Source organism: Chlamydotis macqueenii, chromosome 9, assembly GCF_036417535.1.
Source record: "Chlamydotis macqueenii isolate bChlMac1 chromosome 9, bChlMac1.mat, whole genome shotgun sequence".
Classification (NCBI taxonomy): domain Eukaryota; kingdom Metazoa; phylum Chordata; class Aves; order Otidiformes; family Otididae; genus Chlamydotis; species Chlamydotis macqueenii.
Window position 1 is genome coordinate 26,329,513 of NC_141564.1, and position 22,379 is coordinate 26,351,891.

General features: G+C 44.6%; 3 protein-coding genes across 6 annotated transcripts in view; 1 reads left to right on the top strand and 2 right to left on the bottom strand.

The window, feature by feature from the left end:
• TIPARP (TCDD inducible poly(ADP-ribose) polymerase) overlaps positions 1–14,839 on the bottom strand; it is a 38,320-nt gene extending 23,481 nt beyond the window's left edge. The window contains exons 1-2 of one of the 2 annotated variants that reach the window (XM_086754396.1): positions 14,801–14,839; positions 13,826–13,959 (exon numbers count right to left, since the gene is read on the bottom strand). The gene's annotated coding sequence lies outside the window, so the exon portion shown is untranslated. Of the gene's footprint in view, positions 1–875; positions 1,326–13,825; positions 13,960–14,800 lie in introns of those variants that run through there. The other variant, XM_086754395.1, reaches the window with a different exon arrangement.
• A 242-nt stretch (positions 14,840–15,081) lies between these two features.
• SSR3 (signal sequence receptor subunit 3) lies at positions 15,082–18,828 on the top strand. Its single transcript, XM_086754397.1, has 5 exons — positions 15,082–15,264; positions 15,880–16,006; positions 16,443–16,541; positions 16,928–17,059; positions 17,737–18,828. Exons 1-5 carry the CDS (start codon positions 15,126–15,128, stop codon positions 17,801–17,803), a joined length of 564 nt encoding a protein of 187 aa, XP_086610523.1. The 5' UTR covers positions 15,082–15,125; the 3' UTR covers positions 17,804–18,828.
• A 1,707-nt stretch (positions 18,829–20,535) lies between these two features.
• Positions 20,536–22,379, bottom strand: part of KCNAB1 (potassium voltage-gated channel subfamily A regulatory beta subunit 1) — a 49,990-nt gene continuing 48,146 nt past the window's right edge. For all 3 annotated transcript variants that reach the window (XM_086754360.1, XM_086754361.1, XM_086754362.1), the window contains exon 14: positions 20,536–22,024. In XM_086754360.1, coding sequence (XP_086610486.1) covers positions 21,935–22,024 — 90 coding nt within the window. In that variant the 3' untranslated portion in view covers positions 20,536–21,934. The remainder of the gene's footprint in view (positions 22,025–22,379) is intronic.

The window sequence follows — 22,379 nt, forward strand, 5'->3', positions numbered from 1 at the left end:
TACAGACAATTTGCTCCGGAAAATTTCTCAACAAGTCTTCCTTATTTTGGAACACTCACTTCTAAGGCTTTTGCACTACAGAGGGAAACAGGACATCAAGACTGCCAGGAAAAAGAAAAAAAAAGTTGTACCTCGCTAGTTTCCCATTTTTAGATTAAATTCAAAGCAACCAGTGTGTTTGTTTGTCGGTTGGAAAAAAATCTCCAAAATTACTAGTATCTGTTATTCTTCACAGACAGACCAGGCAATTCTCTTCCTAAACCACCAAGGGTACCTTAACCCTTCAAGTAACTTCAAAGGTTTAAGAATCCTCAGCTCCGAAAGGAACCGGCTGCTTCCCTTCACGGTGCCCAGGTTTCACAGCCCCTGCGGTATGCGAGAGGATCTCCCCGGGTTCAAGGAGTCCTGCTCGCCGAGGAGCTAAGGGAGTGACTTCTGGTCATTTTTCAGCCGTCTCTTTAACGCTATGTCAACACTGGTATTGCACACTTGATTGTCATTTAAGTTTTGCTGCTATTTTTAAAGAACTGCATTACTGTATAGAGCTGAATCCCCCACCAACTCTGAACATAGAAAGCACTGGGAATGAAGAATATCTGAATTTGCTGCATTTTAACATCCCAAATCAGTCGCTGTTATTTAGAAAAAACATTAGCGAACACCAAGAGCAACGCTCCATTTGCACAATGTATTTCAGCAGCAGCAGATCTCTCGGTGGGAGATCTCGGTCCCTAAGCACCAGCCGTCTCATGCTAACCACACCTCCTTTTCCTTTGCTGAAGAAAGCAAGACAAATAAAAAATAAAAGCAACAGCCCAGACACGAACTCGCACACCACCCCGACCACCTCACAACTTTCCCCAGCGGAAACCTACCGGCTTTGGCTCCCCTCGAGCGCAAGTCTTGCGTTTTGTCCCAATTTCAGGACACTTTCAGAACAAGATTAGCCTTCTGGTGGGGGTGGGGAAAAAAAAATAGGAAAAAAAATAAAAAAGGAAAAAAAAAAATTAACTGAGTGCTGCAGCCGGGCGCTCGCACGCCGGTATTTCCACCCGACAAACACAGAAAGGCGAGGAGCTCAGGTCGCAGTCCCGGGCTGTTTCTCCGGTTGCCTTCGGGGTCACCAAGAGACGGCGGGGAGGGAGGCAGGGCCGGGGCAGCGGCAGCCGGTCTCACCGCCGCCCTGCCCGCCCCGCGGCAGGCGCCAGACCGCCCATCCCGCCCCGCAGCTCCCTCTGCTCCTCACATCTTCCCCTCGCTGTTTTAAATATCGCTTCCCCGCAGCGCTGGGCAGGCGGCGGCGGCGGGGCCCGGGGAGGGGCTGCGGGGCCAGGGCCCGCCCGCTGCCCGCCGCCTGTGCCGGGAAAGCGGCCCGCCCCGCCCCGCAGCCCGCCCCGCAGCCCGCCCCGCAGCCACACGCGTGACAGCGAGCCGAGTCCTTTCCCCTGCCTGACGTGCCCGCGGTGAACCCGCACCCAACCAGCGGCACCCGGGGAAACCGAAAGCCCGGCGCCTGGGTCGCTCCCAACAGCGAAGGGATAAGAAATTCCTTCCATTCGATTCAAGCGTTTCGTTTCACCTCCAAACCCTGCGAGCCCCAGCGCCTTGCCAAAACGGGGGTGTCAGGAGGATTTCCTCAGGGAAAAACCACCGAGCGCTGGGCCGGTGACAATCCTCGGGAAAAAAAAAAAAAGAAAACACCAAGCGCTAGGCCAGTGCCAGGCACAGGCGTGCGTGGGTGCTGGCACGCAAGGAAAGAGCTGCTCGCAAGGACACGCGAGTCCGTCAGCCCTTGCAGCTCCGGAGCACGCAGCGCGTTGGAGTAAACAGTCCTCGCTAAAGGCGAAGATAGCACGCTCAGCTTCCAAACCGTACTGAGTTTCACAGCGTAAGTTACTCAAAGAGCACTAATTAGTGACTAAGCAGCAAACCAGAAGCCCATCCTGGAACAAAGTCACCGTGACTCATTTTCAGTACCTACACGGCGTGAGCTCAGCCCCTCTTCTCGCACGGGGCTGCCAGGATTTGGCCTGTGCTAGTTACTGCCTGTGACACGCTCTGAAAAAGCAAGCACAGAGTACAGCAAATACCATGAATTACAGTAAATACCATGAATTACAGTATTTACATGGCGTATTTTTGTAGATGGAACTCGTTCAGAGCATAGCTGACTTTCTTTTGTCCAAAAGCCACTGGCGTGCTGTCATCTCCCGGCTGCACGCTGTGCGTGTGAGAGAGCACGGTGGGCTGGTTCAGCTGCCGGGGTGACGGCCGGGAACGCTTCCCTGGTGAATCACACCCTTGTATTGCTGCAGGACATTTCCAGAGGACACGTCCGCCAGCTCACACGGACACAACACCGTGCATCTGCACCACCAGCTTGGCCAGATAAAATAACTTCTGCAGAGGTAAATAACTTCAGAAGCTAACATTTATACCTGCGGAAAGTTTGTATTGTAAGTGTTATTGTTTTCTTTTTAAATAAAGCCAGTCTTTCAGTCCTTCTGCTCAGTGATTTTATGAAATTACGTAGACAGAAAATACAGGCACCTGGAAAGAAACCGTCACGTTAAGATGGCGTAAGCTTTACGGTGCATTTTGAAAACGCTGCAGAGCTGCACAGCGCAAATACGCCGTTTCTACAAACAAATTCCAGCAACTGAGCTTTGTGCAGTTGGAGCTGACTTCTTACAGAATGACACAACAGAGGCTGAGTAAAGAAGCCATCCATATCTACAGGAGCTGAAAACAAATTATCATCTGTAAATTAATTGAACTCTTGAGTGTCTACACCAGACAGGCGCAGCCCTGCACTCTGTCTGGACTCGACAAAACAGCTTTACCAAGCACGGTGACTGGCAGTGTGTCATATCCTCGTTTAGTGAGAAAGGGCTGTCTACGCACTTGCATTCATCTCCTATTACCAGAACAGCAATTATCGGTTTGGAATAGCTTACTTCATGCATGAGATATAAATAAGGAGCACATATGGCCGAGCTGCACACTGAGGTACGCACAACTCCCACTGCAGTGGGCGTGTAAGGATGTAACTGAGGGAAGAACGAGGCCTGGAATAACCATCTTTCTCAAAACAAATGTATAATTAAAGGAAATTAAAAAAAAAAAAAAATCACGGCACAGCAGCAGATCATACACCCACTTCTGAGGCTACCCCACACAGATCTATAAAGAAACTATGACCACCATGAAAGTATGATCTCATTTTTAAATACACGTTCAAATCTTAAGCAAGAGAAAGCAAGCTTTAATTATTTCTTTCGGATGGTAAACTGCATCAGACTGAATGCAGTAATTTACAATTCTGACTTGCAAATAATGGAATAATCAGTATGCACACTTCACTTATTTACTGATCAAAGAAGGGAAATGCCTTTGACTTAAATGTTCATGCTAAAAAAAAAAAAGTTCTCAGGCACCAACACATTTTTTTCTAGCGACAGAATCAAGACCTCCTTTTCTACCTCAATACTTGCACAATAAACATTCTTCACTTCTTAAAACATATCCCACTACAGGGAAGTTAACTGTCCTTTTCTGATGTTTTACATGAAGCGAAGTCAACAAATGCTGGTGGGAACGGGAAGGATGCTGGGGAACAAGGTGGCACACAGCTTGTGTGCTGCATCTTCTCAGTTCCTCCGAAGCCATTACACCCCACGCCTATCTCGCGTAGACTCTTGCTCTCTGCATTTCAGCGAAAAGGAGAAGGGAGAGGAACAGTCACTGCCACAAGCTCCTGTTTTAGCTCAGTGCATTCCTGCCAGATAATCCAGCAGGAAAGAAAGCTGCTAGACTCCACGTTCTCGGTCTTCCACAGCTTCTCCATTCCCAACAGGTTTGAGAGTGGTATCTACCACCACTTGGAAATCAGACAACGGTAAGAAGATTCCAGTATTACACAATTAATACAGAGACCCAGAAATCCAAGTCTAACCTTTTCCACAGGTGTATTTCACATATTTTGCCTTGCAAACTGCTTCTTCACTACGTTTTTAGGTTGCTATAATGAGGCACTTCCTTCCACTGCGGAAGAAACCACGAGAAACTACTGTCAACTTACTTTTCAGGGGCAAGTAAAGGTTCCTGAAGTTAAAAAAAAGAGGGCCATGGTGATGCTAGATGTGCCCAGTGCAGTAACACACGGGGAAAAGCTACGGTTCTCATCACGTGGAAGTAAAACCGAGCCATGCTGGCGCTGGCTGGCAGTGGGAGTCGGGAAGCCTTCTCGTGAAAGATTGCGAATCCCTGCAGATGCACGTTTAGGGATGTTGCAGGTTGACATTTTTGGGAGCAAAACCAATGAGACATATAGACCAACAAGTTTTAAAGCCTTTTTCTCCTGATTTTTTGTAACCAGGAAAAGAAGTTGATGAAGGCACTTCCCTGCCTTCAGGATATTATCTAGTTCGGTCAACTGTACAAAACTTAACATGTTGACATTTTCATTTTTCTCAATTATGGAGCAGGTAAACATTGAAGCTACTGAAAAGGCAGGACATTATGGGGTGTTATGTGGCATACCCTTTTTTATAGTAACTAGGTTGTCTCTCCCAGAAAATAAGGCAGCCTTTTCAGAAAAAGTGATTCAAGGTCATCATGCAAAACCATGCAAGACTACTTTTCACTGATAATGCAATAACGCGTTTAATTGACGGTATGATAATCACAAAACCACTGCTATCATTCCAAGATCTTGCTACTCAACACAGAAGCTGCACGACTGAAACTCACGCTTACAGGAAGTTCTGCGGGTTGGAAGGTAACTTATTTTGAGATGATGTATAATACCGTGCTTAGGTGATCTTCACTGGTTTCAAGACATCAAAAAATTCCTCCTGTGAGGAAGCTCAGTGCTGCTGTCCCCAGTGCATTTTACACACACATAGTATAAGCAATGCACTTCACTTTACACAGCTAATCAAGAAGAGAATCAAGTTGACTTCAGTGGTACCAGTTTCCTTCAAGAACTTCTCTATCACTTCTCTAATTTAATTAATCACTATGCAGCATTTTTTTTTTTTTAGAAATTGCTTTACAGCACTGGATTTTCCCCTACGTACAAGTAAAGAAACACCTACAGTTCCAGGCTTTTTTTTTTCTTAATATTATTATGCAATATAATTATATTAATTTTTTTCCCACCTTGTCTGCTATAACAATTAAGCAAGAATAGAAAATGAGACATAGACAAGGTTAACAAGTCATTGGCAACTGCAAGAGGACACAGGGCCCTTGACTCACACAACAGCACCTGAGACATCGGATCGACCATTTAGCATTTCAAAGTCAAAGAGAGCATACAAATGTGTCTGCCTCTTTCTTTGCTATGGAGCAGTAGATATGAATGCTGAAAATAAGAAAAAGGAATGAAAGTTGTTATTCTTAAGGTACTGAATCATTATTTGCAGGAGGAAGCAGACTACAAAGTCATACCACCTTTGTTTTAGTAAAAATACTAAACTTCTGACTTTAATTTAGCGGTGGAAAAATCAATCAATTAATGTTTTTACAGTACTGAATAAAAGATGTACATTTATTACAGAAATGAGTATGAAAATCAGGAATCCACCTACATGGCTAATTTTTGCTCTAACGCTTTAAAATTAACCAAGTAGATGGTTCTTTTCCATACCAATGCTTGATGAAAAGTGCTAATCACCTTCAAATTAAATTTCAAGCCCTACCCTTGTTCTGGCACAGACATGTGCCAGCAAGTCAGGTTAGGTAAGTCCCAAGGGAAAATAAATGTCAATGATGCAGACTTTTTTTTTTTTTTTTAAAGCTAACAGATGGGAAAAGAGAATCTCTGATCAGTTCACCCTGTCAGCAAGATGTGCTAACTCATCCATACCTTCCATACCACAGGCATGTGCAATAGTCCAGTTTTTGTCATATGTCAACCTATTACATATAAATTTATTTTTTTTCTCCCTTACAAGTTGCATAATTAAATATTTATAATTTTTATTTTCTGCGCATATTTCTATCCTCCCCCTTAACACTAAGACTGGTAATTTTAATAGGTTTTTTTTTTTTAGAGGTGAAAAAAGTGCTTGCTGTGTTTACATGAAGGTGAAATAATGCAAGTCACTAGTGCAAAGGAAGGGAGAGGAGGGCGGCAGAGGTTTCTCACCACCTGTACGCGGGTAGCCTCTTCTGGAGTGACACCTAGTGGGCCACATCTCGCTCGGGTCCGTCCTGAAGATTAGGAGGGCAGAAATTTCAAGGTCCAAATATGGTAGGATGAAATTTTCTGTTAATTAAAGTCTCCCTCCACTGGAAACGCTCCGCGCCGAGCGAACTTTGGCCAGGCTAGTCCATGTAACTCCAGGTCAGAAGGAGGATCTCCGGGCAGTGGCAAACGCTTCGCACCAGAGCCCAGAAAAGCAGCTACTTTTCTTTTACACTTTACTTTTACTTTTACACTTGTGTTGTGTATCTATGTTTTTAAAAATGGCTGACTTCCACACACTGTCAGAATGAAGAACTGCTTCTGAAAACGCCGTTATATTCAGAGCAAGATGATCAGTAAGTAAATAGCTACAGTAGTTACTACTCCTCCTTGTGCCCTGTTTCTATCGGATACAGCCAGGAGTCTTCGGCAGCTAAGCAGTATTGCACATCCCACTGGTAGGTGCGTTTGGCTCTTTGGAGCGCAACAATGACCTAAAACCACAGTCTTCTTAAGAAAAATATAAACAGAGATTATTCTTCTGGTACAATCCACAAGCAATTAAAAAAACCAAACCCTCAGCTGCTTATATATGATCATCTTGAACTGGTGTAAATGGAAGGTGGTTAGTTCATAAGCTTTAAAATAAAATTATTCTTGCTAGTGAAATGACATATGCAGCGTGGTGCTGATTTGTTAGTAAAACCTCATATTCTTCTCCTTTGCACTGCTCAAAAGTACCAAAACTAGAGTAGTTCCAATTCAGCAATATTAATAAATGAAACCTTCTGAATCCAGACTCCACTTTTGCATTTGCAGCTAGCAGTAACAAAAAATAGTAATTTCCTTGATCTCAAATTCACCTTCTTTTGGTGTCTTGTACTAGTAATTACAAGTTTTAAAAGCACACCATTCTGTTTCTCTTGTTTATGAAAACCTGAAAGTTTGGTGAAAACAGCATTTCTCAGAAAAAAAAAAAGTTAGAGTGCACATATGAATTATCGCCACACTTCTAGTTATTTTGCTGACTATCAGATTATCTTATCTCTGTAAGTGATTTACGATTCATGTATTTGGACAGGAAATGCATGATTCAAAAGCGGGCTCTTTTCCTGTAAAATCTGTTAATCATTTCTGCAGAGATACCTTACTATCCTGGGACTGCAGTCTTATAGGAACGGACCTAGAACTTTGGCCTACACACGCAGCAGAACACTTTAATGCTTTTAGCATATCAGTACAGCAACACTACACAACTTGAGCTGAAGCATTACTAAGAGTTCTCGTCCATCTTATGAAACAAGAAATAATTTGATCACAAAAAAAGAAACAGAAAAAAAAAAAAAAATCTATCAGTCCCAGCCCAGGCAGCAGTCTCTCAAGAAGTCATCTTTCTAGACGGAGTTCTCTTCTGCAGCTCTACTATCCGCTGTTGTACCAGTCTGAAAGGAAAATCAATGACGCTTCAAAACTAAAAAAAAAAAAATCCCCATACCTTATTCTTAAAATGCTCATAGTGAGCATTATAGGATCAGGTAACACGTTTCAGTACACTAAAAAAAACCAAAGATGTAAACAGCATTGTGTGCCTGGAGTCTGAAGACAGCCTTTCATCCGTGTGAACGGGACGTCTGGAAACAGTGCCTCTTCTTCAAAATTAAACATCCTGACTTGCTCCCTCGCAAGGCATCACGTACCCATTCATGTCTGTTACAGACCGGAGAGATGCTCCGGGACATTAAAGTGGTTCAAGCATCCATCCTAGTCTGAAGTTGATTCAGATACAGGAGTTAACACGTAACATGACAGAAAATACGCCCACAATGGGGACGTGTTCATTGGGTTGGTATGGGATTTTGTTGAACGGGTGCACCCTCTTGTGGAAGTCTCTTCGATCAGTAAAAACCATGTAGACTGAGTTAAGGCGAAGACAACACTTACCACGCATCCATAACTAACATCAGCAGTACAAACTGATTCACATAATACCATGCAACTTTTGAGATTTTTGGAAGGTTAATTCCAAAACACTGATGATTCTGGACCACATGGATGCTGTCACAAGGTAAGCGGTAATGTGTGGACGGCAGTGCTTTGTTCCTTCTCCTTTACGCTGACTCTTATTTACACTAAACAGAATGGGAACGTTCCTTTATAATGCAGTGTTGGCCAACTAAAATTCAAACAGTTCTAAAATTAACAGTTAATTCTACCTAACAGACACACAGGTAGCTTAGTATCTACATGCAAATAATGTCTACCCTTCAACCAAAAATTTCAACAAATTATCAAGGGACACCGGGAAGGTAACAGTACCGTAGTATTTTACATCTGAAAAAACAGCTACGAGCTGCTCACTACAGCAAACCTGCATTAGAGTAAGACACTGATTCCACAAAGACCTGCAACACCCTTGAAAAGCTGAGGGCATGAATGAAGATCTCTGTCGACATCCCTTGAAAAAGTCAATCCGTACAATGTAATTTTGTATTTCCTGCTTTCAGAAGCTTTTATTTGGATTATCGGCAGGATATGTCTGCAGATCTCAAAGCAACATGGGAACTAGACCTCGATGTTTCAGAAACAGATGGCCTAAATTTTGAATACTAGGTTCAGTCTTACCTGCAGAGTGGAGTTATTTTCCAAATACTGCATTTGATACTGCTTTTCCAAAGTGCAGCCAGTTCCATGCTCTGAGACAAACGCTGAGCAAGCCACCCCCCGAGAAGCTATTTACAGACATTATTTCATTCATTTGGTCTACACACAGAAGAACCTATCAAGCCAAATTTTAAAAAAGCTAAAGGAGGAAACTGGAGCAGATGAGACCATTTCAAGACACCAAAAATGGGTCACATATGCTACACTGAGCTCCCTGCAGATACAGCAAGTGTCACAGAAATCCAGCAATTTCCAGCTTTTAGAAATTAAAAGTGAGCATAGCAATCCATTATTTCAATGCAATGTTCTCAGAAGGTAAAAGAGAACAGCTCATGAAGCAACAGCACTGGATAACATACTCCACTTCGTTCACCGTAGTGATTATTGCAATGATCTTCCCTTTTTGCAACACAGAGGAAGAGATCTCTGACATTCTCCTCCCCTTCACACATTCTTCTAAAATTCATACTCTGATGAAAGCTGTCCTCACAAAACTCTGCCTGGAAACAAGACAGTGCCATTCCTTACCAACCCCCAGACCGCCCCTCCAGCTGTGACAGCTGTGCTTTTTGGGGGCTACGTTCTAAACCATATCGAGGAACTAATCTGGCTGAAAAATAATACAGCCAGATTATGTCTCCAATTTTAAACCTCAGACACCACAGCATGCTCCACAAAAAAGCACAGCACACAGATAAGAATTGGAAAGCTTCTCATCCACTGAGTTCACACAAAAATAGCAGAAGCTGCTCAGTTTATGAGTGTCAGGCATGTTTATTCAAAGAAGGCTTTTCTTTTGTATTTCAACAATGCTCCATCAGCTGATCCAAAACTCAGAGCACTAATCCCTTACTGCATGATAAATTTCAACACATCCAAGTAAACACAGGGATTTCAGAATATTAGAACAGTTCAATTCTGAACAAAGAGGGGTTTTGCAGTCTTAACTGTAGCGAAGCTTTTGCTCTGCTGTAATTTAATTCTTGAGCATAGTTTAGTCCACTGACTCTGGAGAAAGTTAGTTTGAATTTAGATTCAGATGTGAATGTGAAAACCTAGCAGTTTTAAAAACTAGGGAATTTATTTCCCAACTAGCAAGTTGGGGGGAGGGGGTGCAGCAGGGAGTGTAAGAGGAAATGTGGGAAGAAATCTGTCCAGATTTCTTCTAGTCAGAGTGAGAAGAGTGCAGAATTTCCCTCGAGAACTGCAACAGACAGATGCAAAATTAAGTCTTTTTCGGCTGTATTTACACTGCTAGGAAATGTTCTCAATTTCAGGGAATTACTTAAGTTAAAACAACAGAGTAGACAGAGATGATCTGGGTATATGAAGTGAAATGGTTCAGCGAGAACAATTAACAAGTGCCAAAGGAAGTGATCACCCCCAGAGGACTTGGTAGTGAAATGGTTACTGAAAGGGAATAACAGATATTGTTTCTGTGCCTAACAAAAACCCTTTTAGAGAAGGAAACAAAACCAGAATGGTTGGTAAGTAGGCAGCAAAATCAATGGCTGCAAGGTCAGCCAAGTGTATGCTTTAGCTTTGGATGCAGGCTCACAATGTAGTTGCAAATGGAAAATAAAAAGGTATTTTCATACGAGCGGGATCACTCCTCTGGCTGTGGTGTGATTTAAACTAAAATCCATATGGTACCAGCATATAGATAATGAACTGAAAAAGATGCACAAGATGCTTCAGCTCTGGCTGAAGGCACAATATCCTTTTTAGACCAACCTAAAAAGATGAAAACACACACCCCCCAAGTATAACAGAATATACAGCACTGGTACTATTGACAAAAACACGTGCGAGCATCTGGAGAGAACATCAAAGAAATGGGACAGCTGGACTCATTGCTGTCTTACATTCTACAACCAGCTGAAATAAACAATTTTACAATATCAAGTATCTCTGGAGATTTACTCTGACAAACTAATGTTATAAAAGCAAAGAACAGGGAGGGTGTATCAAAGTCCACGGTGAGAACATTTGTTTTGTTATGGAGATATTAAGGGCGTGCACTGTAATTCCACACAGCACACAATGTTCTGTGTTACTTTTACGAACACGAGTTGTACAACACCACAGCGATCAGCTATAATCACTGCTGGGCCGACATGTATTTTAATCACAAATATTTTCTGTGGGACTCAAGATTCTTGCCAGTCAGTATTTCTTTTCGATACAACTGTTACTGTTAGGATGCGGTGGTGATCGCCATCCTGCAAAAGTCACATTTCTGTCTGACGGTTTTTAAGAATCCTTCTGTTAAGTTCTGTAAGTTCTCCCAAGGGAGTTTTTTTCCACGGGTTTTGTGAGCTAAAAACCAGTTATCACGAGCTTTTGAATTAGATTAGAGGGACTGCATAAACCATCAAGCTGTAAGATCGTATACTCTTTTCAGCAGAGCTATGACAAGAAAGACCCACAGCTCAAAGCACTACAGCATTTTCAACACTGTTGAGAAAAGTCTTACTCGCAGAAACAATCTCTGTGGATGTTCAAGACTGTTGGCTCCGTACGCACAGCTACACAACCTCCGGCATCCAGCTGAGGAATGCCCAACTCCTCCCACCCCACACGCAGTCCAGAGATCAGCCACACCCCTGCACTGACCTGCTGGAGACACGCGGCAGAAAAGGAACCAGAACAACTCCGTACCACAGCACTGCTGTTTGCTAGCGGAGCCACGAAGACTCACAGCTCTTCAGTCCTAGGCCACCTATTCCCGGCGCTGTTATGGCAACAGAAAGAGCAACCACAACAGCTTTCTGGTTCCGTTCTTAGAATCACAGAATCTTTAAGGTTGGAAGAGACCTCCAAGATGATCCAGTCCAGCTGTCAACCCAACACCACCATGTCCACTAAACCATGTCCCTAGGCGCCACGGCTACACCTCCAGGGATGGTGACTCCACCACTGCCCTGGGCAGCCTGGTCGAGTGCCCGACGCACCTGAGTTTGCTCCCTGGCTGAGCTGTCTGACAGGGATTTCTCCTTCTTTTACGATTTGGACACCTAAAGGAAGAGATGGCACAAATTAGCCAACTGAGAAAACCCTAGTAATAAGTTACAGACTCATTGGGATTTTGTTGTTTGGTTTTTTTTTTGTAAGATAGTCATATTAATGAAAACCATTCTTCGACCTCGGAACATGAAGATTCATATTAGCACAGATGATGACAACTAAAACCTTGATAATGAGCAGACTTATTTACTGTTAATCACCTGCTTTGGGGAGTCCACTTTCCAACCCAACACAAATGTGTTTTGGAGTCTATACTTCACACAGATAAGTGACAACAATAAAACAGATTAAAAAAAATCTGACTGGGAAATACCACTGCCCTCATTTAAAACACATTCAGCTTGGTCCAGCTTAGAGATTTAGAGAAAAAGCGAGAGCAGTAAAGATAATCCGTGTATTTCCAGAATATTTATCACAGTTTCTCTCTTTTAGAAAGAAATTTGGTAAGAAACACACTTTCTAAATTACAAAGATAACAGCATTAATATTTCTGTTATCAGGAGAACTTTGGCTTTTAGGTGACGGAGCCATTGTTCCTCTGATTTTGCTGCCTTATGTTCCCAACGGCTTCTGAATGAGGATTCAGACAAGATGCAGTCAGCACATTGCAGATGTAGACGCTTAAACAAAAGCTTGAATTGTTTTGACAGAAATCGGTGGCCCAATTTACTTTTGGGGAAGCAGCTATGACATACTTAAAGCGACTATGAAGCTTCGGTGACAGTTTTGTTGTATGCAGTGTTCTGCTTAAAGCTACAGTTTGCCAGTGCCAGGATTTTTAAAACAGCAAAGTGCTCATTTGTTTTTTCAAGAAAATCTTTCATCATTTCACTGTCATACTTCATCTTAACGGAGAGACAGATGGTCACCAGGCAGATCTTGTTCCAAAATGACAGCATCCTTCCCATGCAAATTAAAACCAAGAACAAAAAGTTGGACTTAATTTCATTCCACCACAACACAAAATGAATTTACCCAGATGAGCAGAAGGAAGGAATCTGTGCAAGAACAGTCAATGATCACATCTGAATCTTAAAACAATCTTAAATCTTTCCCATGATTTCCAACTACTTCATGCAACTCCAACAACGTTCTTGAATAAGAAAATTCTTATGATTGGTAACATTGACCCCATAGTGACGTTACCTACTACGCATTTCGTTTTAAGGGGTTTTACACAGAAACCAAGACTGATCTCCGCTGCTGTCGGAGTACCATCCTCAGTACGGATTCCAGAATGCCACAAACAGCATTTCCCACCAGTGGGAGCCAGAAACTGCTGCAGCCATTTCGGAACAGGTTCATATAACCCAGAGAGGCAGGGCATACGGAACAGAGACATTAGGAGGAAGAGGTATCCACGTGCTTCAGGTAACGACATACTCATAGAAAAGAAACGAATCAGTAAAAGTCGGGCAATTTTGCAAGTCCAGTGAAATACATGCATGCATCTTTAGGTGCTTAAAGATCTTGAAGTAACAATCCACTAAAACATCACTGATGACTTCAATGATTTCCACAGAGAAAATGATTTTTCTTCAAAAAAAGTCAGAACTCCATACTAAAAAAATCATATTTTTTCCATTTTAAGACAGCCACACAAATATTTACAAATGCAAAATACGCAGCTCAATAATATTATACTCCAGTTAGGTGGGGGAGCCATCACCAACCGTTCAACAGCACTAAAAGCATCTCTGAAGGACAACGCCTACAGGGAGTGCCTAGGCAGAGGAAAGGCAGGTATGCCAGTTAACTGCATCTACGGGGAGACGCGCACCACCTTACGGATCTCGTAGGGCACGCCTTTCCCAGTGGGATCACCCCGATGGGTGCCACCACCCGCGTGATGAGGAGCAGGGGGAAGGCTGGGTGCCCGGCGGTGGCAGGCGGGGAGCCACAGGCCCGCTTTCGGCACACAGGCACGGCCACGCTCGTACTCACGGGTGTTTCCGCTGGTACTCAGAGCTCCCGCGCTTCATCCCTTCGGCTGACCCAGCTGGGGAATCTCCGCTGGAGTCATGTTTCCAAGCCAGGAAGGAATGTCTCGTTAGCAGAAGCATCACTCCCAGAGGTGCCTGTAGATAACACGATATTAGCGACATCATTCTGCTAGCACACTGTGTTCAATCATGAAAAGGCACTCTCAGTTTGGTCTTGGAAATTTAGTACGAGGTCAAACAGCAGAGTCCTACGACACTTAAATGTTTGTAAATCTCTGTCATAATGAATTATGGCTTTCGATCGTATAACTTCATTTCCAACTAGCATTTCCTCACTGCATGCACCCCGTATCTTTTCTTGCAAGCAAAGAGTACTTGTAACTGGGGGAAGTAAGTGGAAGAATGACTCTGCTTAAATTCTAAAGAGTTACACACTTTGTTAAATAGTATTTCCTCAGAAATGTTACAAATGTTAAGGAAAAAGCGTTGTCCCAAGAGAGGAGTGCTACAGTCACCCCAGGCCATCAGGGAAAGGTCCCTAAAGCTGCGTCACACCGGCGGGCCCTCCACACTTTCAAACAACTGCCAGTCCCCAAATTCCTGCGGGCTGCCACAGGCCATTACCACAGATTGCAGCTGGACCGTTACACAAAGCTGCGCGGATCACTCCCAGTGGCTTCCCAAGACAGTTGTGGGGGGAGAGACCAGGAAACACTTCCAACAGTTAAAACAGTTTTTAAAATGTTTTAAAGTACAACTAGACTTGAGCGTGTTAAAAAAAAAAAAAAAGCACAACGTGCCAGCAATTGTACCAATTCTACGGGCGCTGGAGCTTCGTGTTTAGCAGACACGAGCACAGGAGGAACAGCCAATTCCCCGCGGTGCTTCCCCAGCACAAACCGTCACAGCTCCGGCCGCCACGGCAGCCCCGGGCGGGGGCAGGGAGGGCGGGAGGGCCTCCCCCGCCAGTACTCACTTGCCTCGGCCACCGGGCCCCGCGCTCCCGCAGGCCCGCGGCCTCCCGTGCGCTGGGCCGGGCTTCCCCCGCCGCGGGGCAGGCGGACGAGGGGCGGGAGGGGACCGGCGGGCGCGGAACCCGCAGCGGGGCAGCGTGGTGGGGGACAACGGCCATAACGGCTGTAACGGCCGCAGCCGGCCTCGCGCCCGGGAGGGGCGGCGCCTTCCCGCCGCGCCGCTCACCCGGATGTGCTTACGGGGTGCGGCCCCGCCCCCCGCCGCGCTGGCGGCCCGGCCCGGAAGCAGTCGGCGGCGCGGCGAGGGTGGCAGGCCCGCGTCCCGCCATGGCTCCCAAGGGCGGCCCCGGCGGGCGGCAGCAGTCGGAGGAGGACCTGCTCCTGCAGGACTTCAGCCGCAACCTCTCCGCCAAGTCCTCCGCGCTCTTCTTCGGCAACGCCTTCATCGTCTCCGCCATCCCCATCTGTGAGCGGCGGGGGGGGCCCTGACCGGGTTGGGGGGGGGCGGCAGGCCGGGGGCGGGGGGAAGCAGTAGGCCCTGACGGGGAGCAGGGACCCCCCCCCCGCACCCCCGCACCTCATTTCGGCCTCCCAACGCGCTCCCGGGGGCGGGTGGGGGTCCCCGGGCCGCTGTGGCCGGCCTCGGCCCGGGTCTGGCCGGCGTTGAGCCGACCCCGGGCGGGATCGTCCTGGCCGTGTCCGCGCCGTGCTAGCCCCGGCTCCGGAAGCGGTGCCGCTCGGGGGACGGCGGGCAGGGCGCTGCGTGTGCGGGGTGTAAGGACGGGCGAGCTGCCGGCGGAACACTGACGTGTCAGCTCCGGCTGCGCTGGGCTGCTTCTGAGCCGCGCTCGACGTGGCCTCCTGCGGCCGCTTTCAGCCAAAAGCAAAGCGGATTTCTCTGTTCAAAAGTATTTTTTTCGTGCAGCTTGGAAACCCCGCAGGTGATTTTGCAGGAGCTGGCTTTGATCTGGCACAGCCAGTGCCAAATTGCGAAGCTAGTAAGCTGCGCAGGACTCCAGTGGGGGCGTTTTGCTCGGAGGAAGAAACCACTCAAAATATTTTTTTTCTGTTTCCTTTTAAGGGCTTTACTGGAGGATATGGCATATGGATCTTGTTCAGTCTGCAGTCCTGTATAGTGTAATGACCCTCATCAGTACCTATCTAGTAGCTTTTGCCTATAAGAACGTCAAGTTTGTTCTCAAACACAAGTAAGTGTGATGACTATTTGAAGCAGCACTTATTATTGATTAATTTAACATAACCAGTTTTACAACTGGTTTTTTTTATGAGTAAGAATGTCTGAAGTGTTACTCCAAAAACTATTTGCTAGAGAAGTATCTCCTAATTGGCTTCTGTCATCTCTCTTGTAATTATGGAATAGACTAGTCTTGTCAGCTACGAGTACAACGAAGCAGCAAAGTTACCGGAATTCTCAGTGGGTGTTGCCACAAACAATATTTGACCAATACTTTTGGTAATTGGATTATTACTTGCTGGCCCTTCAGCTTGGCAAAACTTTTTAGTGTCTTGGCAAAGTTTTATTCTTCACTGTAAATACAATGTCTCTCTTCCTAGGTTGTTTTGGGGTTTTTTGGGTTTTTTTTTTTTATTGTTCAGCTTTAACATGAATGGTGTTTCCTACAGAGTAGCACAGAAAAGAGAAGACGCTGTTTCCAAAGAAGTTACTCGCAAGCTGTCTGAGGCAGACAATAGGAAGATGTCTCGTAAGGAGAAGGACGAAAGGTAATCCTCTTTGTTCTTTCTCCTGCTGTCTCTAAGGCTCAGGGTGGGATATGAGGGACTGTTGCTTGGCCATGGGTTTCCCTGTGGTCAGGTAGGTAGGAGCTGTACTGTGAGCTCTCTGTTCGTCTCACAGATACCCACTCGCAAAAAGCGTTCTTTGCCAAGGGCTGGGTTTGATGTGCCTGCTGGGAGAACAAGCACAGGTCACTCAAGCGTGCAAGCGCGTGCAGGGTTTTGTGGTATTAACTAACAAGCTGCAGTTCTTGCTGCGCTCTCTTAGGAGCTGGCTGTAACAAGAGCAGCAGCGTGCGGTTTACTGCTCCTCTGGGTGCCAGGACGTGCATTGATGTAAATGTCCCTGAAATAATGTCTCTACTTCTCCCTAGAATTCTGTGGAAGAAAAATGAGGTTGCAGATTATGAAGCGACAACTTTCTCCATCTTCTACAACAATACTCTCTTCCTGGTCTTGGTCATCATTGCTTCATTTTTTGTGCTGAAGAACTTCAACCCCACTGTGTATCCTTTATTGCCGCGCTCGAAACAACCAGGCTCCTGCTCCTGCTCGCTGTTGTTAGTAGCTTTAGTTGCCGTGGGGGTTGTGAGATTGTTCTGTCGATACGTGCAGGCACTGCAGTACCTCAGCCTAGAGACACTGGAAGGTAAAAATAGAGAATACAAAAAATATCTCCCAGTCACGTAGAAGTTTTAACATCTGACGTGAGGTGTTTTAAGGATATCACTTGGACAGTAAACAGAAATTCCTGATTTCAGTTGTGATTGGGAATGAGGAGGCAGCTCGTGTTCTTAGAGGAGCAGTGCGTCAGCGTTAGTTGCCAGGTGCTCTTACGTTACATGGCTCTTTGGTTTCAGTAACTTCACAAGCAGAAGTTTTTGTTACTTCAGCACTGCCAATGAGGGCTGCATATGTTAATTAAAGATCTTCTGTATTTAACTAATTACAAACACTTCTAAGAGAACAGGCTAAACGTTATGGGTGTCTTCATTTTGAAGTTAAGAACACTTCACCATTCTGCTAACACCTTGATTGTAAGCTGTATTTCAGGTCACAGGGTTACAGTTTGAAAACCCCTGCAGAAGAAAACCATTCCCTTATTTTTCGTAAAGCTTCTAGATGTTCTGTACAGAATAAGTGGTATGTGTTCAAGTACTTGTCCTTAACCTTTTCCCTACAGAAACTACATTCTTTCTATTAGTGCTTCATCTGGACTCATTGCTCTGCTGTCTACAGGATCCAAGTAGAAAAATAAAAAAAAAAAAACCACACCAATTTATTTCTGTGAGAGGGTTCAACTGCCATACGAAAGTTTGCGGGTGGAGTAGGAATACTTCTTTTTTATAGCGTGGCTGGTTGAGGGTATGGGGGAGGGCTCGGATCTAAAATGAGGGAATTATATTTGCTTTTGGTATCCTGACGTGGTATTATTCAATAACTGAGTTAATCCATTTTTTTACTTGGCAATGAAAGGAAATGGTGTGTGAGCCGTTGCCAGCCGTAACCTTTCTGAAGCACTGCGTGGGTGGGGTGGTGCTGCGGGCTGTGAGACGAGCGCACCGGGAGGGACTGCTGCCGGCAGCGCAAACGGTTCTGCCGAAAACCTGTGACAGAACTCCCCTGCCGCTTTGGTAACTGAACCAACGTCACTGGTCATAAAAAGTGACAATCCGCCATTTATCATTGTAATTTGAAAAGTTTTAATAAAAAGGCAGCTTTTTTTTTGTCATTTAATTCCTTGTATTTCCATTCTTAAATTTAAAAAAAATGAGCGTTCTACAAGTTAGCGTACATGCTGTTTTCATTCGAAATCCTCCTCACTTTTAAGTAACTGGGAGTCAGGACAAAACCTAAACCTACTAGAAAAATGCTTTTGAAGTGGTTTGAATGGTTTTTTGGGGGTTTGTTTTGTTTTCATTTATGTCTAAAGTTGTAAATAAAAAAAACTTGCCAGTCTTCCAAATACTTAAGCTGGCTTTTTATAATGGGTTTATCAGACAATCCTTTTCCTTTTTTCGTGCTATCACTGAAGCAGCTGCCTCGTTAAATGCTAAACTCTACTGCTGCTAACGGAATTCTACTGCAGAAGTTAGATGTTGCTGTTACAGGCTTGGAATCCTCAACCGGGAAGAAAGAGGAAGCTTATAATCAGATTTATTGTAACAATTACTTTGATAATCTTTACTTCAATAGGATTTGTATTTATGTCAATATAGTCAAATGAAGATTCTGGCGTGCAGGAGCCGGTGTATCTGCCTTGCCTTAGACCATGCTGAGTTTTTAATGTCTCTGTTTCTGACAAATGCAACCAGGACAGCCTCACAAAACCATCGCCTAACTACTCAGCGCCTGCTGTTACAACACTTCTCCCCTCAGCATCCATTGGATGGGGGTCTTCCATCTCAACTCCCCCCTCCATTATTTACTCTTGCTTTGGTTCCCAGTAAAAGTAGTGCTATTTGTGCGCTTACATCATTGAAATCCCAGGGGTGTTGGTGTACTTTAGACCTGCCATCAAAATTACTTTTCTAGTTGGTCATTAACACTCTTCCAATTAGCTTGTTTTCCCTCCAAATACATGATTTTTTTCTTTATCACTTTTCCCTGCTTCTTTGCTACTGCAAGGAGACTTTGTATGTTGTTGGTGCCTGCCTTGCATAACTTTAATTTGCTCAGCCTGCCACTTACTATAAAGGATACAATTTGTGTGCATTTTAGTCCTTAGCACACGTAAAACAGGTTTCTAATGAACTTCCGTAAACGGTCAGACTCAAACAGGAGCCCAAGCTGACCGCTCTGTAAGAACAAGACTTGAACGTTGCTGTTTTGCTGGCCGCTGGTGATGTGCTGAGCTCCTACCAAAACCACTCAGTACTTAAATCCAGACACACGAGCAGCCAATGTTAACGTCCTCATTTTACCTGTCAGCCTCGGTAGGGATAAGACTGCCCTGTCACCTAGAGAGAAGTGATTTGAAGCAGCGCTTTCTGCTGTCTTACTGTCAGTTCGCAATCTTTTATTACCAGCTTTTCATCTTACCTTCGTGTGTGGTGTGGTACTGGCAGTTGCGGAGGCGTGGAGCATAGCGCGTGGCGGAATTGACCTGGGGAGAGAACCTGGCAGCAGCGACAGCCTGAAACGCGAGCGGGTGGGTCGGGTGCGCTGTTTTCTACAGAAAGCCAACCCTTTTCTGTGGACTTCTTCACAGAAAAGCCCTGGTGGGGTTTTTTTGTTGCTTTTGAGGATGGTTGGCTGGTTTTCCCCTTGCAGTCCCCACTACAAGCTGTACCCAGTTTCTTCAGTGTAATGCTGAATTTCAGCCTGGAGCTAAATGCTCGGCATCCCGTTGCCCTCAGAGCGTTAGGCAAGCTAATTTTTAAGCTTTTGCTCTAAGTAATGGATAATGCCATCTTGTTTTCAATTTAAAAAAAAAGAAAGATTGGGAATTAATATATTTTTAATACATTGTTGGATTCCCATGTATCTGAGAAGGGGAAGAGAGGACATCAAATTGTACCTCCAGAGGTAAGAAAGGGAGCTGGTCTGCTACTGGGGAAATAATTATCCCGTTAAAACAATAAAGCTGTTACCTTTGTGGTAATGGTCAAAGTCTTTGTGCTGCCTGTGCAGCAGGTTTTAAAATACTGAAATAGTTAATTTTCACAGCTGATACTGCAAAAGTAGGGGACATGGCCCAGAGCAGTGAAAGTGAGTCATGCCAGGGAGGTGAGAAGTGCTTTGATGGCGTGACCGACCAGCCTGGTATCGTTCTGGCAAGGCTGGCGACCAAACTGCAGCAGGATTTCTAGAAGTACCTCCTCCAAGACACGCGGCTGGAGCAGCCCTTCGTGGCCAAGGTCGTCGTCCCTCGCCTGACGCGGGTACAGCTGGAGGTTGGTGTTTCCCTGTGGAATCTGAGCGTCAACCATTGCTGTTCAAAATCGGTCTCGCTGTTAGTAACAGGGCTCTAAGTATGAAATCAGATGCACAAAATGCTTTTATTGTATCCAAGCAGAAGTCAGAGTCAGACTGCGTTTCTGGATATACAGCGGCTAAGTTCATTGACACGTACCACAGCTCATGGGATTAGATACAGGAGGAGACAACTCAAGTATTGGCACCTGCTCACGCGGCCCACGGAGAGCTGCTCGCGCGCTGCAGACAGCCTGGAGCGAAGGGGAACGGAATACACGGGTCCTACAAATACCATACACAGCCGTACCCCTGGGAAGGATGCGATTCCATACGAGTGAGAAGTATTTACTGAAATCAGAGGTGTGTTTTACAAAGCAAACTCGTGGTAAAATATGGCGTGGGTCTTCAGATGGGGAAATTAATATGTAAGTGCTTACTATCAACTCCTGTGGAGGGATGAAATATTCACCAAAAAAACTCCTACCTGTTTAAATTGTCTTAAAAATACTATGCATTTACTTATGCCTGGTTCCAGAACAAGTTAAAGCAAGCACGACCCTCCACCGAAGTACGTACCTGATTTTTTCTGGCATTTTTCAGCAGCTATTTATTATATATATTTATAAGTATCTATATCCTTAAAAGCACAGGAATATTGAAATTTGCAATAGCTATATCTACAAGCAGGCAGAAGTAGAGGCAAGTTTCTATAAATACAAACCCCAGTATTTTATCGTGGATTTCTTGGTTGGAGGTTTATGTAGAATTAGAATTTTGCAAACAGCCGTTGTTTTTATGAACCTAACATGCGTATTTGAGTTTTCTATCTGTGCTCCTCTGGCCTGTACTCAGAAATACTTCCCAGGAGCACTCCACAGCCGAAATAACTGTATAGTTAGGAGTTGAGCTAGCTAATTTCTAACTAATTCTCTGTCTTACACCCTTTATTCAACTACAAACAAAATCTAAAGCATATCTTCAGCACAAAAAAGAAAACTGAAAATTTGAGCTTGCCCCTTCTATCTGTTAACCTGAAGAAACTTTATAGTTGAGATTTCCCAAACGTGGTTTTATTAAAACCTTAAGTTGTGTCTGGCTTCATTGAAAAAATAGATCTGTACATCCTTCTTTAATTACCAAGTACCTGAAGGTTATAAATTATTTTTTGCTTTACACATGTTTCTCACAGCACAAGCATGAGGTGCTAGGAGTAAAGTAAAAATTAACGAATTCAGTCGAAGGTAAGAAAATACAAGATCATTCTTGGTTAGAAGAGAGATCAACTGTGCTTTTCAATTTCACTGCAGATTAGTCGCAACAGCACACATCTCGAAGGATCCAGTGACAGTAGACACCGAGCAGCAAGCTGCTGAATAATTCTCATGACTGGATATTAATTCGGGGCTGGACTCCTGCGCAGAGCACTTCTAGAACCATGCAGTCCGGGGAAGTCATGCATCGCGTTATGATCTGTAGTCCTTCTTGCTGTAGGGCTTATTTCCCAGGATGTTATCTATTTCATTTACGATGTGGGATGTCATCTTTGGAAGGACCTAGGGGTAGGAGAAAATTGGTGTTTAATCCAGCTTCTATTAAAGGTTTTGCCAAACTTAAATCTAGACTTTAGGAAATGTTTCCTCTGGGTTTTTTTTTTTTTGTGTGACACTTATTTAAGCATCCATATCCCTTAAAGGAAAAACTAGTGTAGTATCTTTATGCTCTGAGAGAACCACAGTAGTGCTCCTAGACTTTATACGCAGAGGAAGTTCTTATTGTGAAAAGCAACAGAGAATAATTAAGGTGGGTGCAAGTGACACGTGCCCTGCGGGAGACTCAGCGCAGGATTTATCTGTCCTGGAGCTGGGTTGCCTGCTTTTTCAGCTAGATTAGGCTGGGCAGTAGCTACCC

What these genes read in the sequence shown, in the direction of transcription:
- SSR3 (XM_086754397.1), top strand. Translation starts at nt 15,126, where the DNA reads ATGGCTCCCAAGGGCGGCCCCGGCGGGCGGCAGCAGTCGGAGGAGGAC. An exon ending in CGTCTCCGCCATCCCCATCT is followed by an intron (nt 15,265 to 15,879) that starts GTGAGCGGCGGG and finishes TTTCCTTTTAAG; the next exon opens with GGCTTTACTGGAGGATATGG. An exon ending in CGTAAGGAGAAGGACGAAAG is followed by an intron (nt 16,542 to 16,927) that starts GTAATCCTCTTT and finishes ACTTCTCCCTAG; the next exon opens with AATTCTGTGGAAGAAAAATG.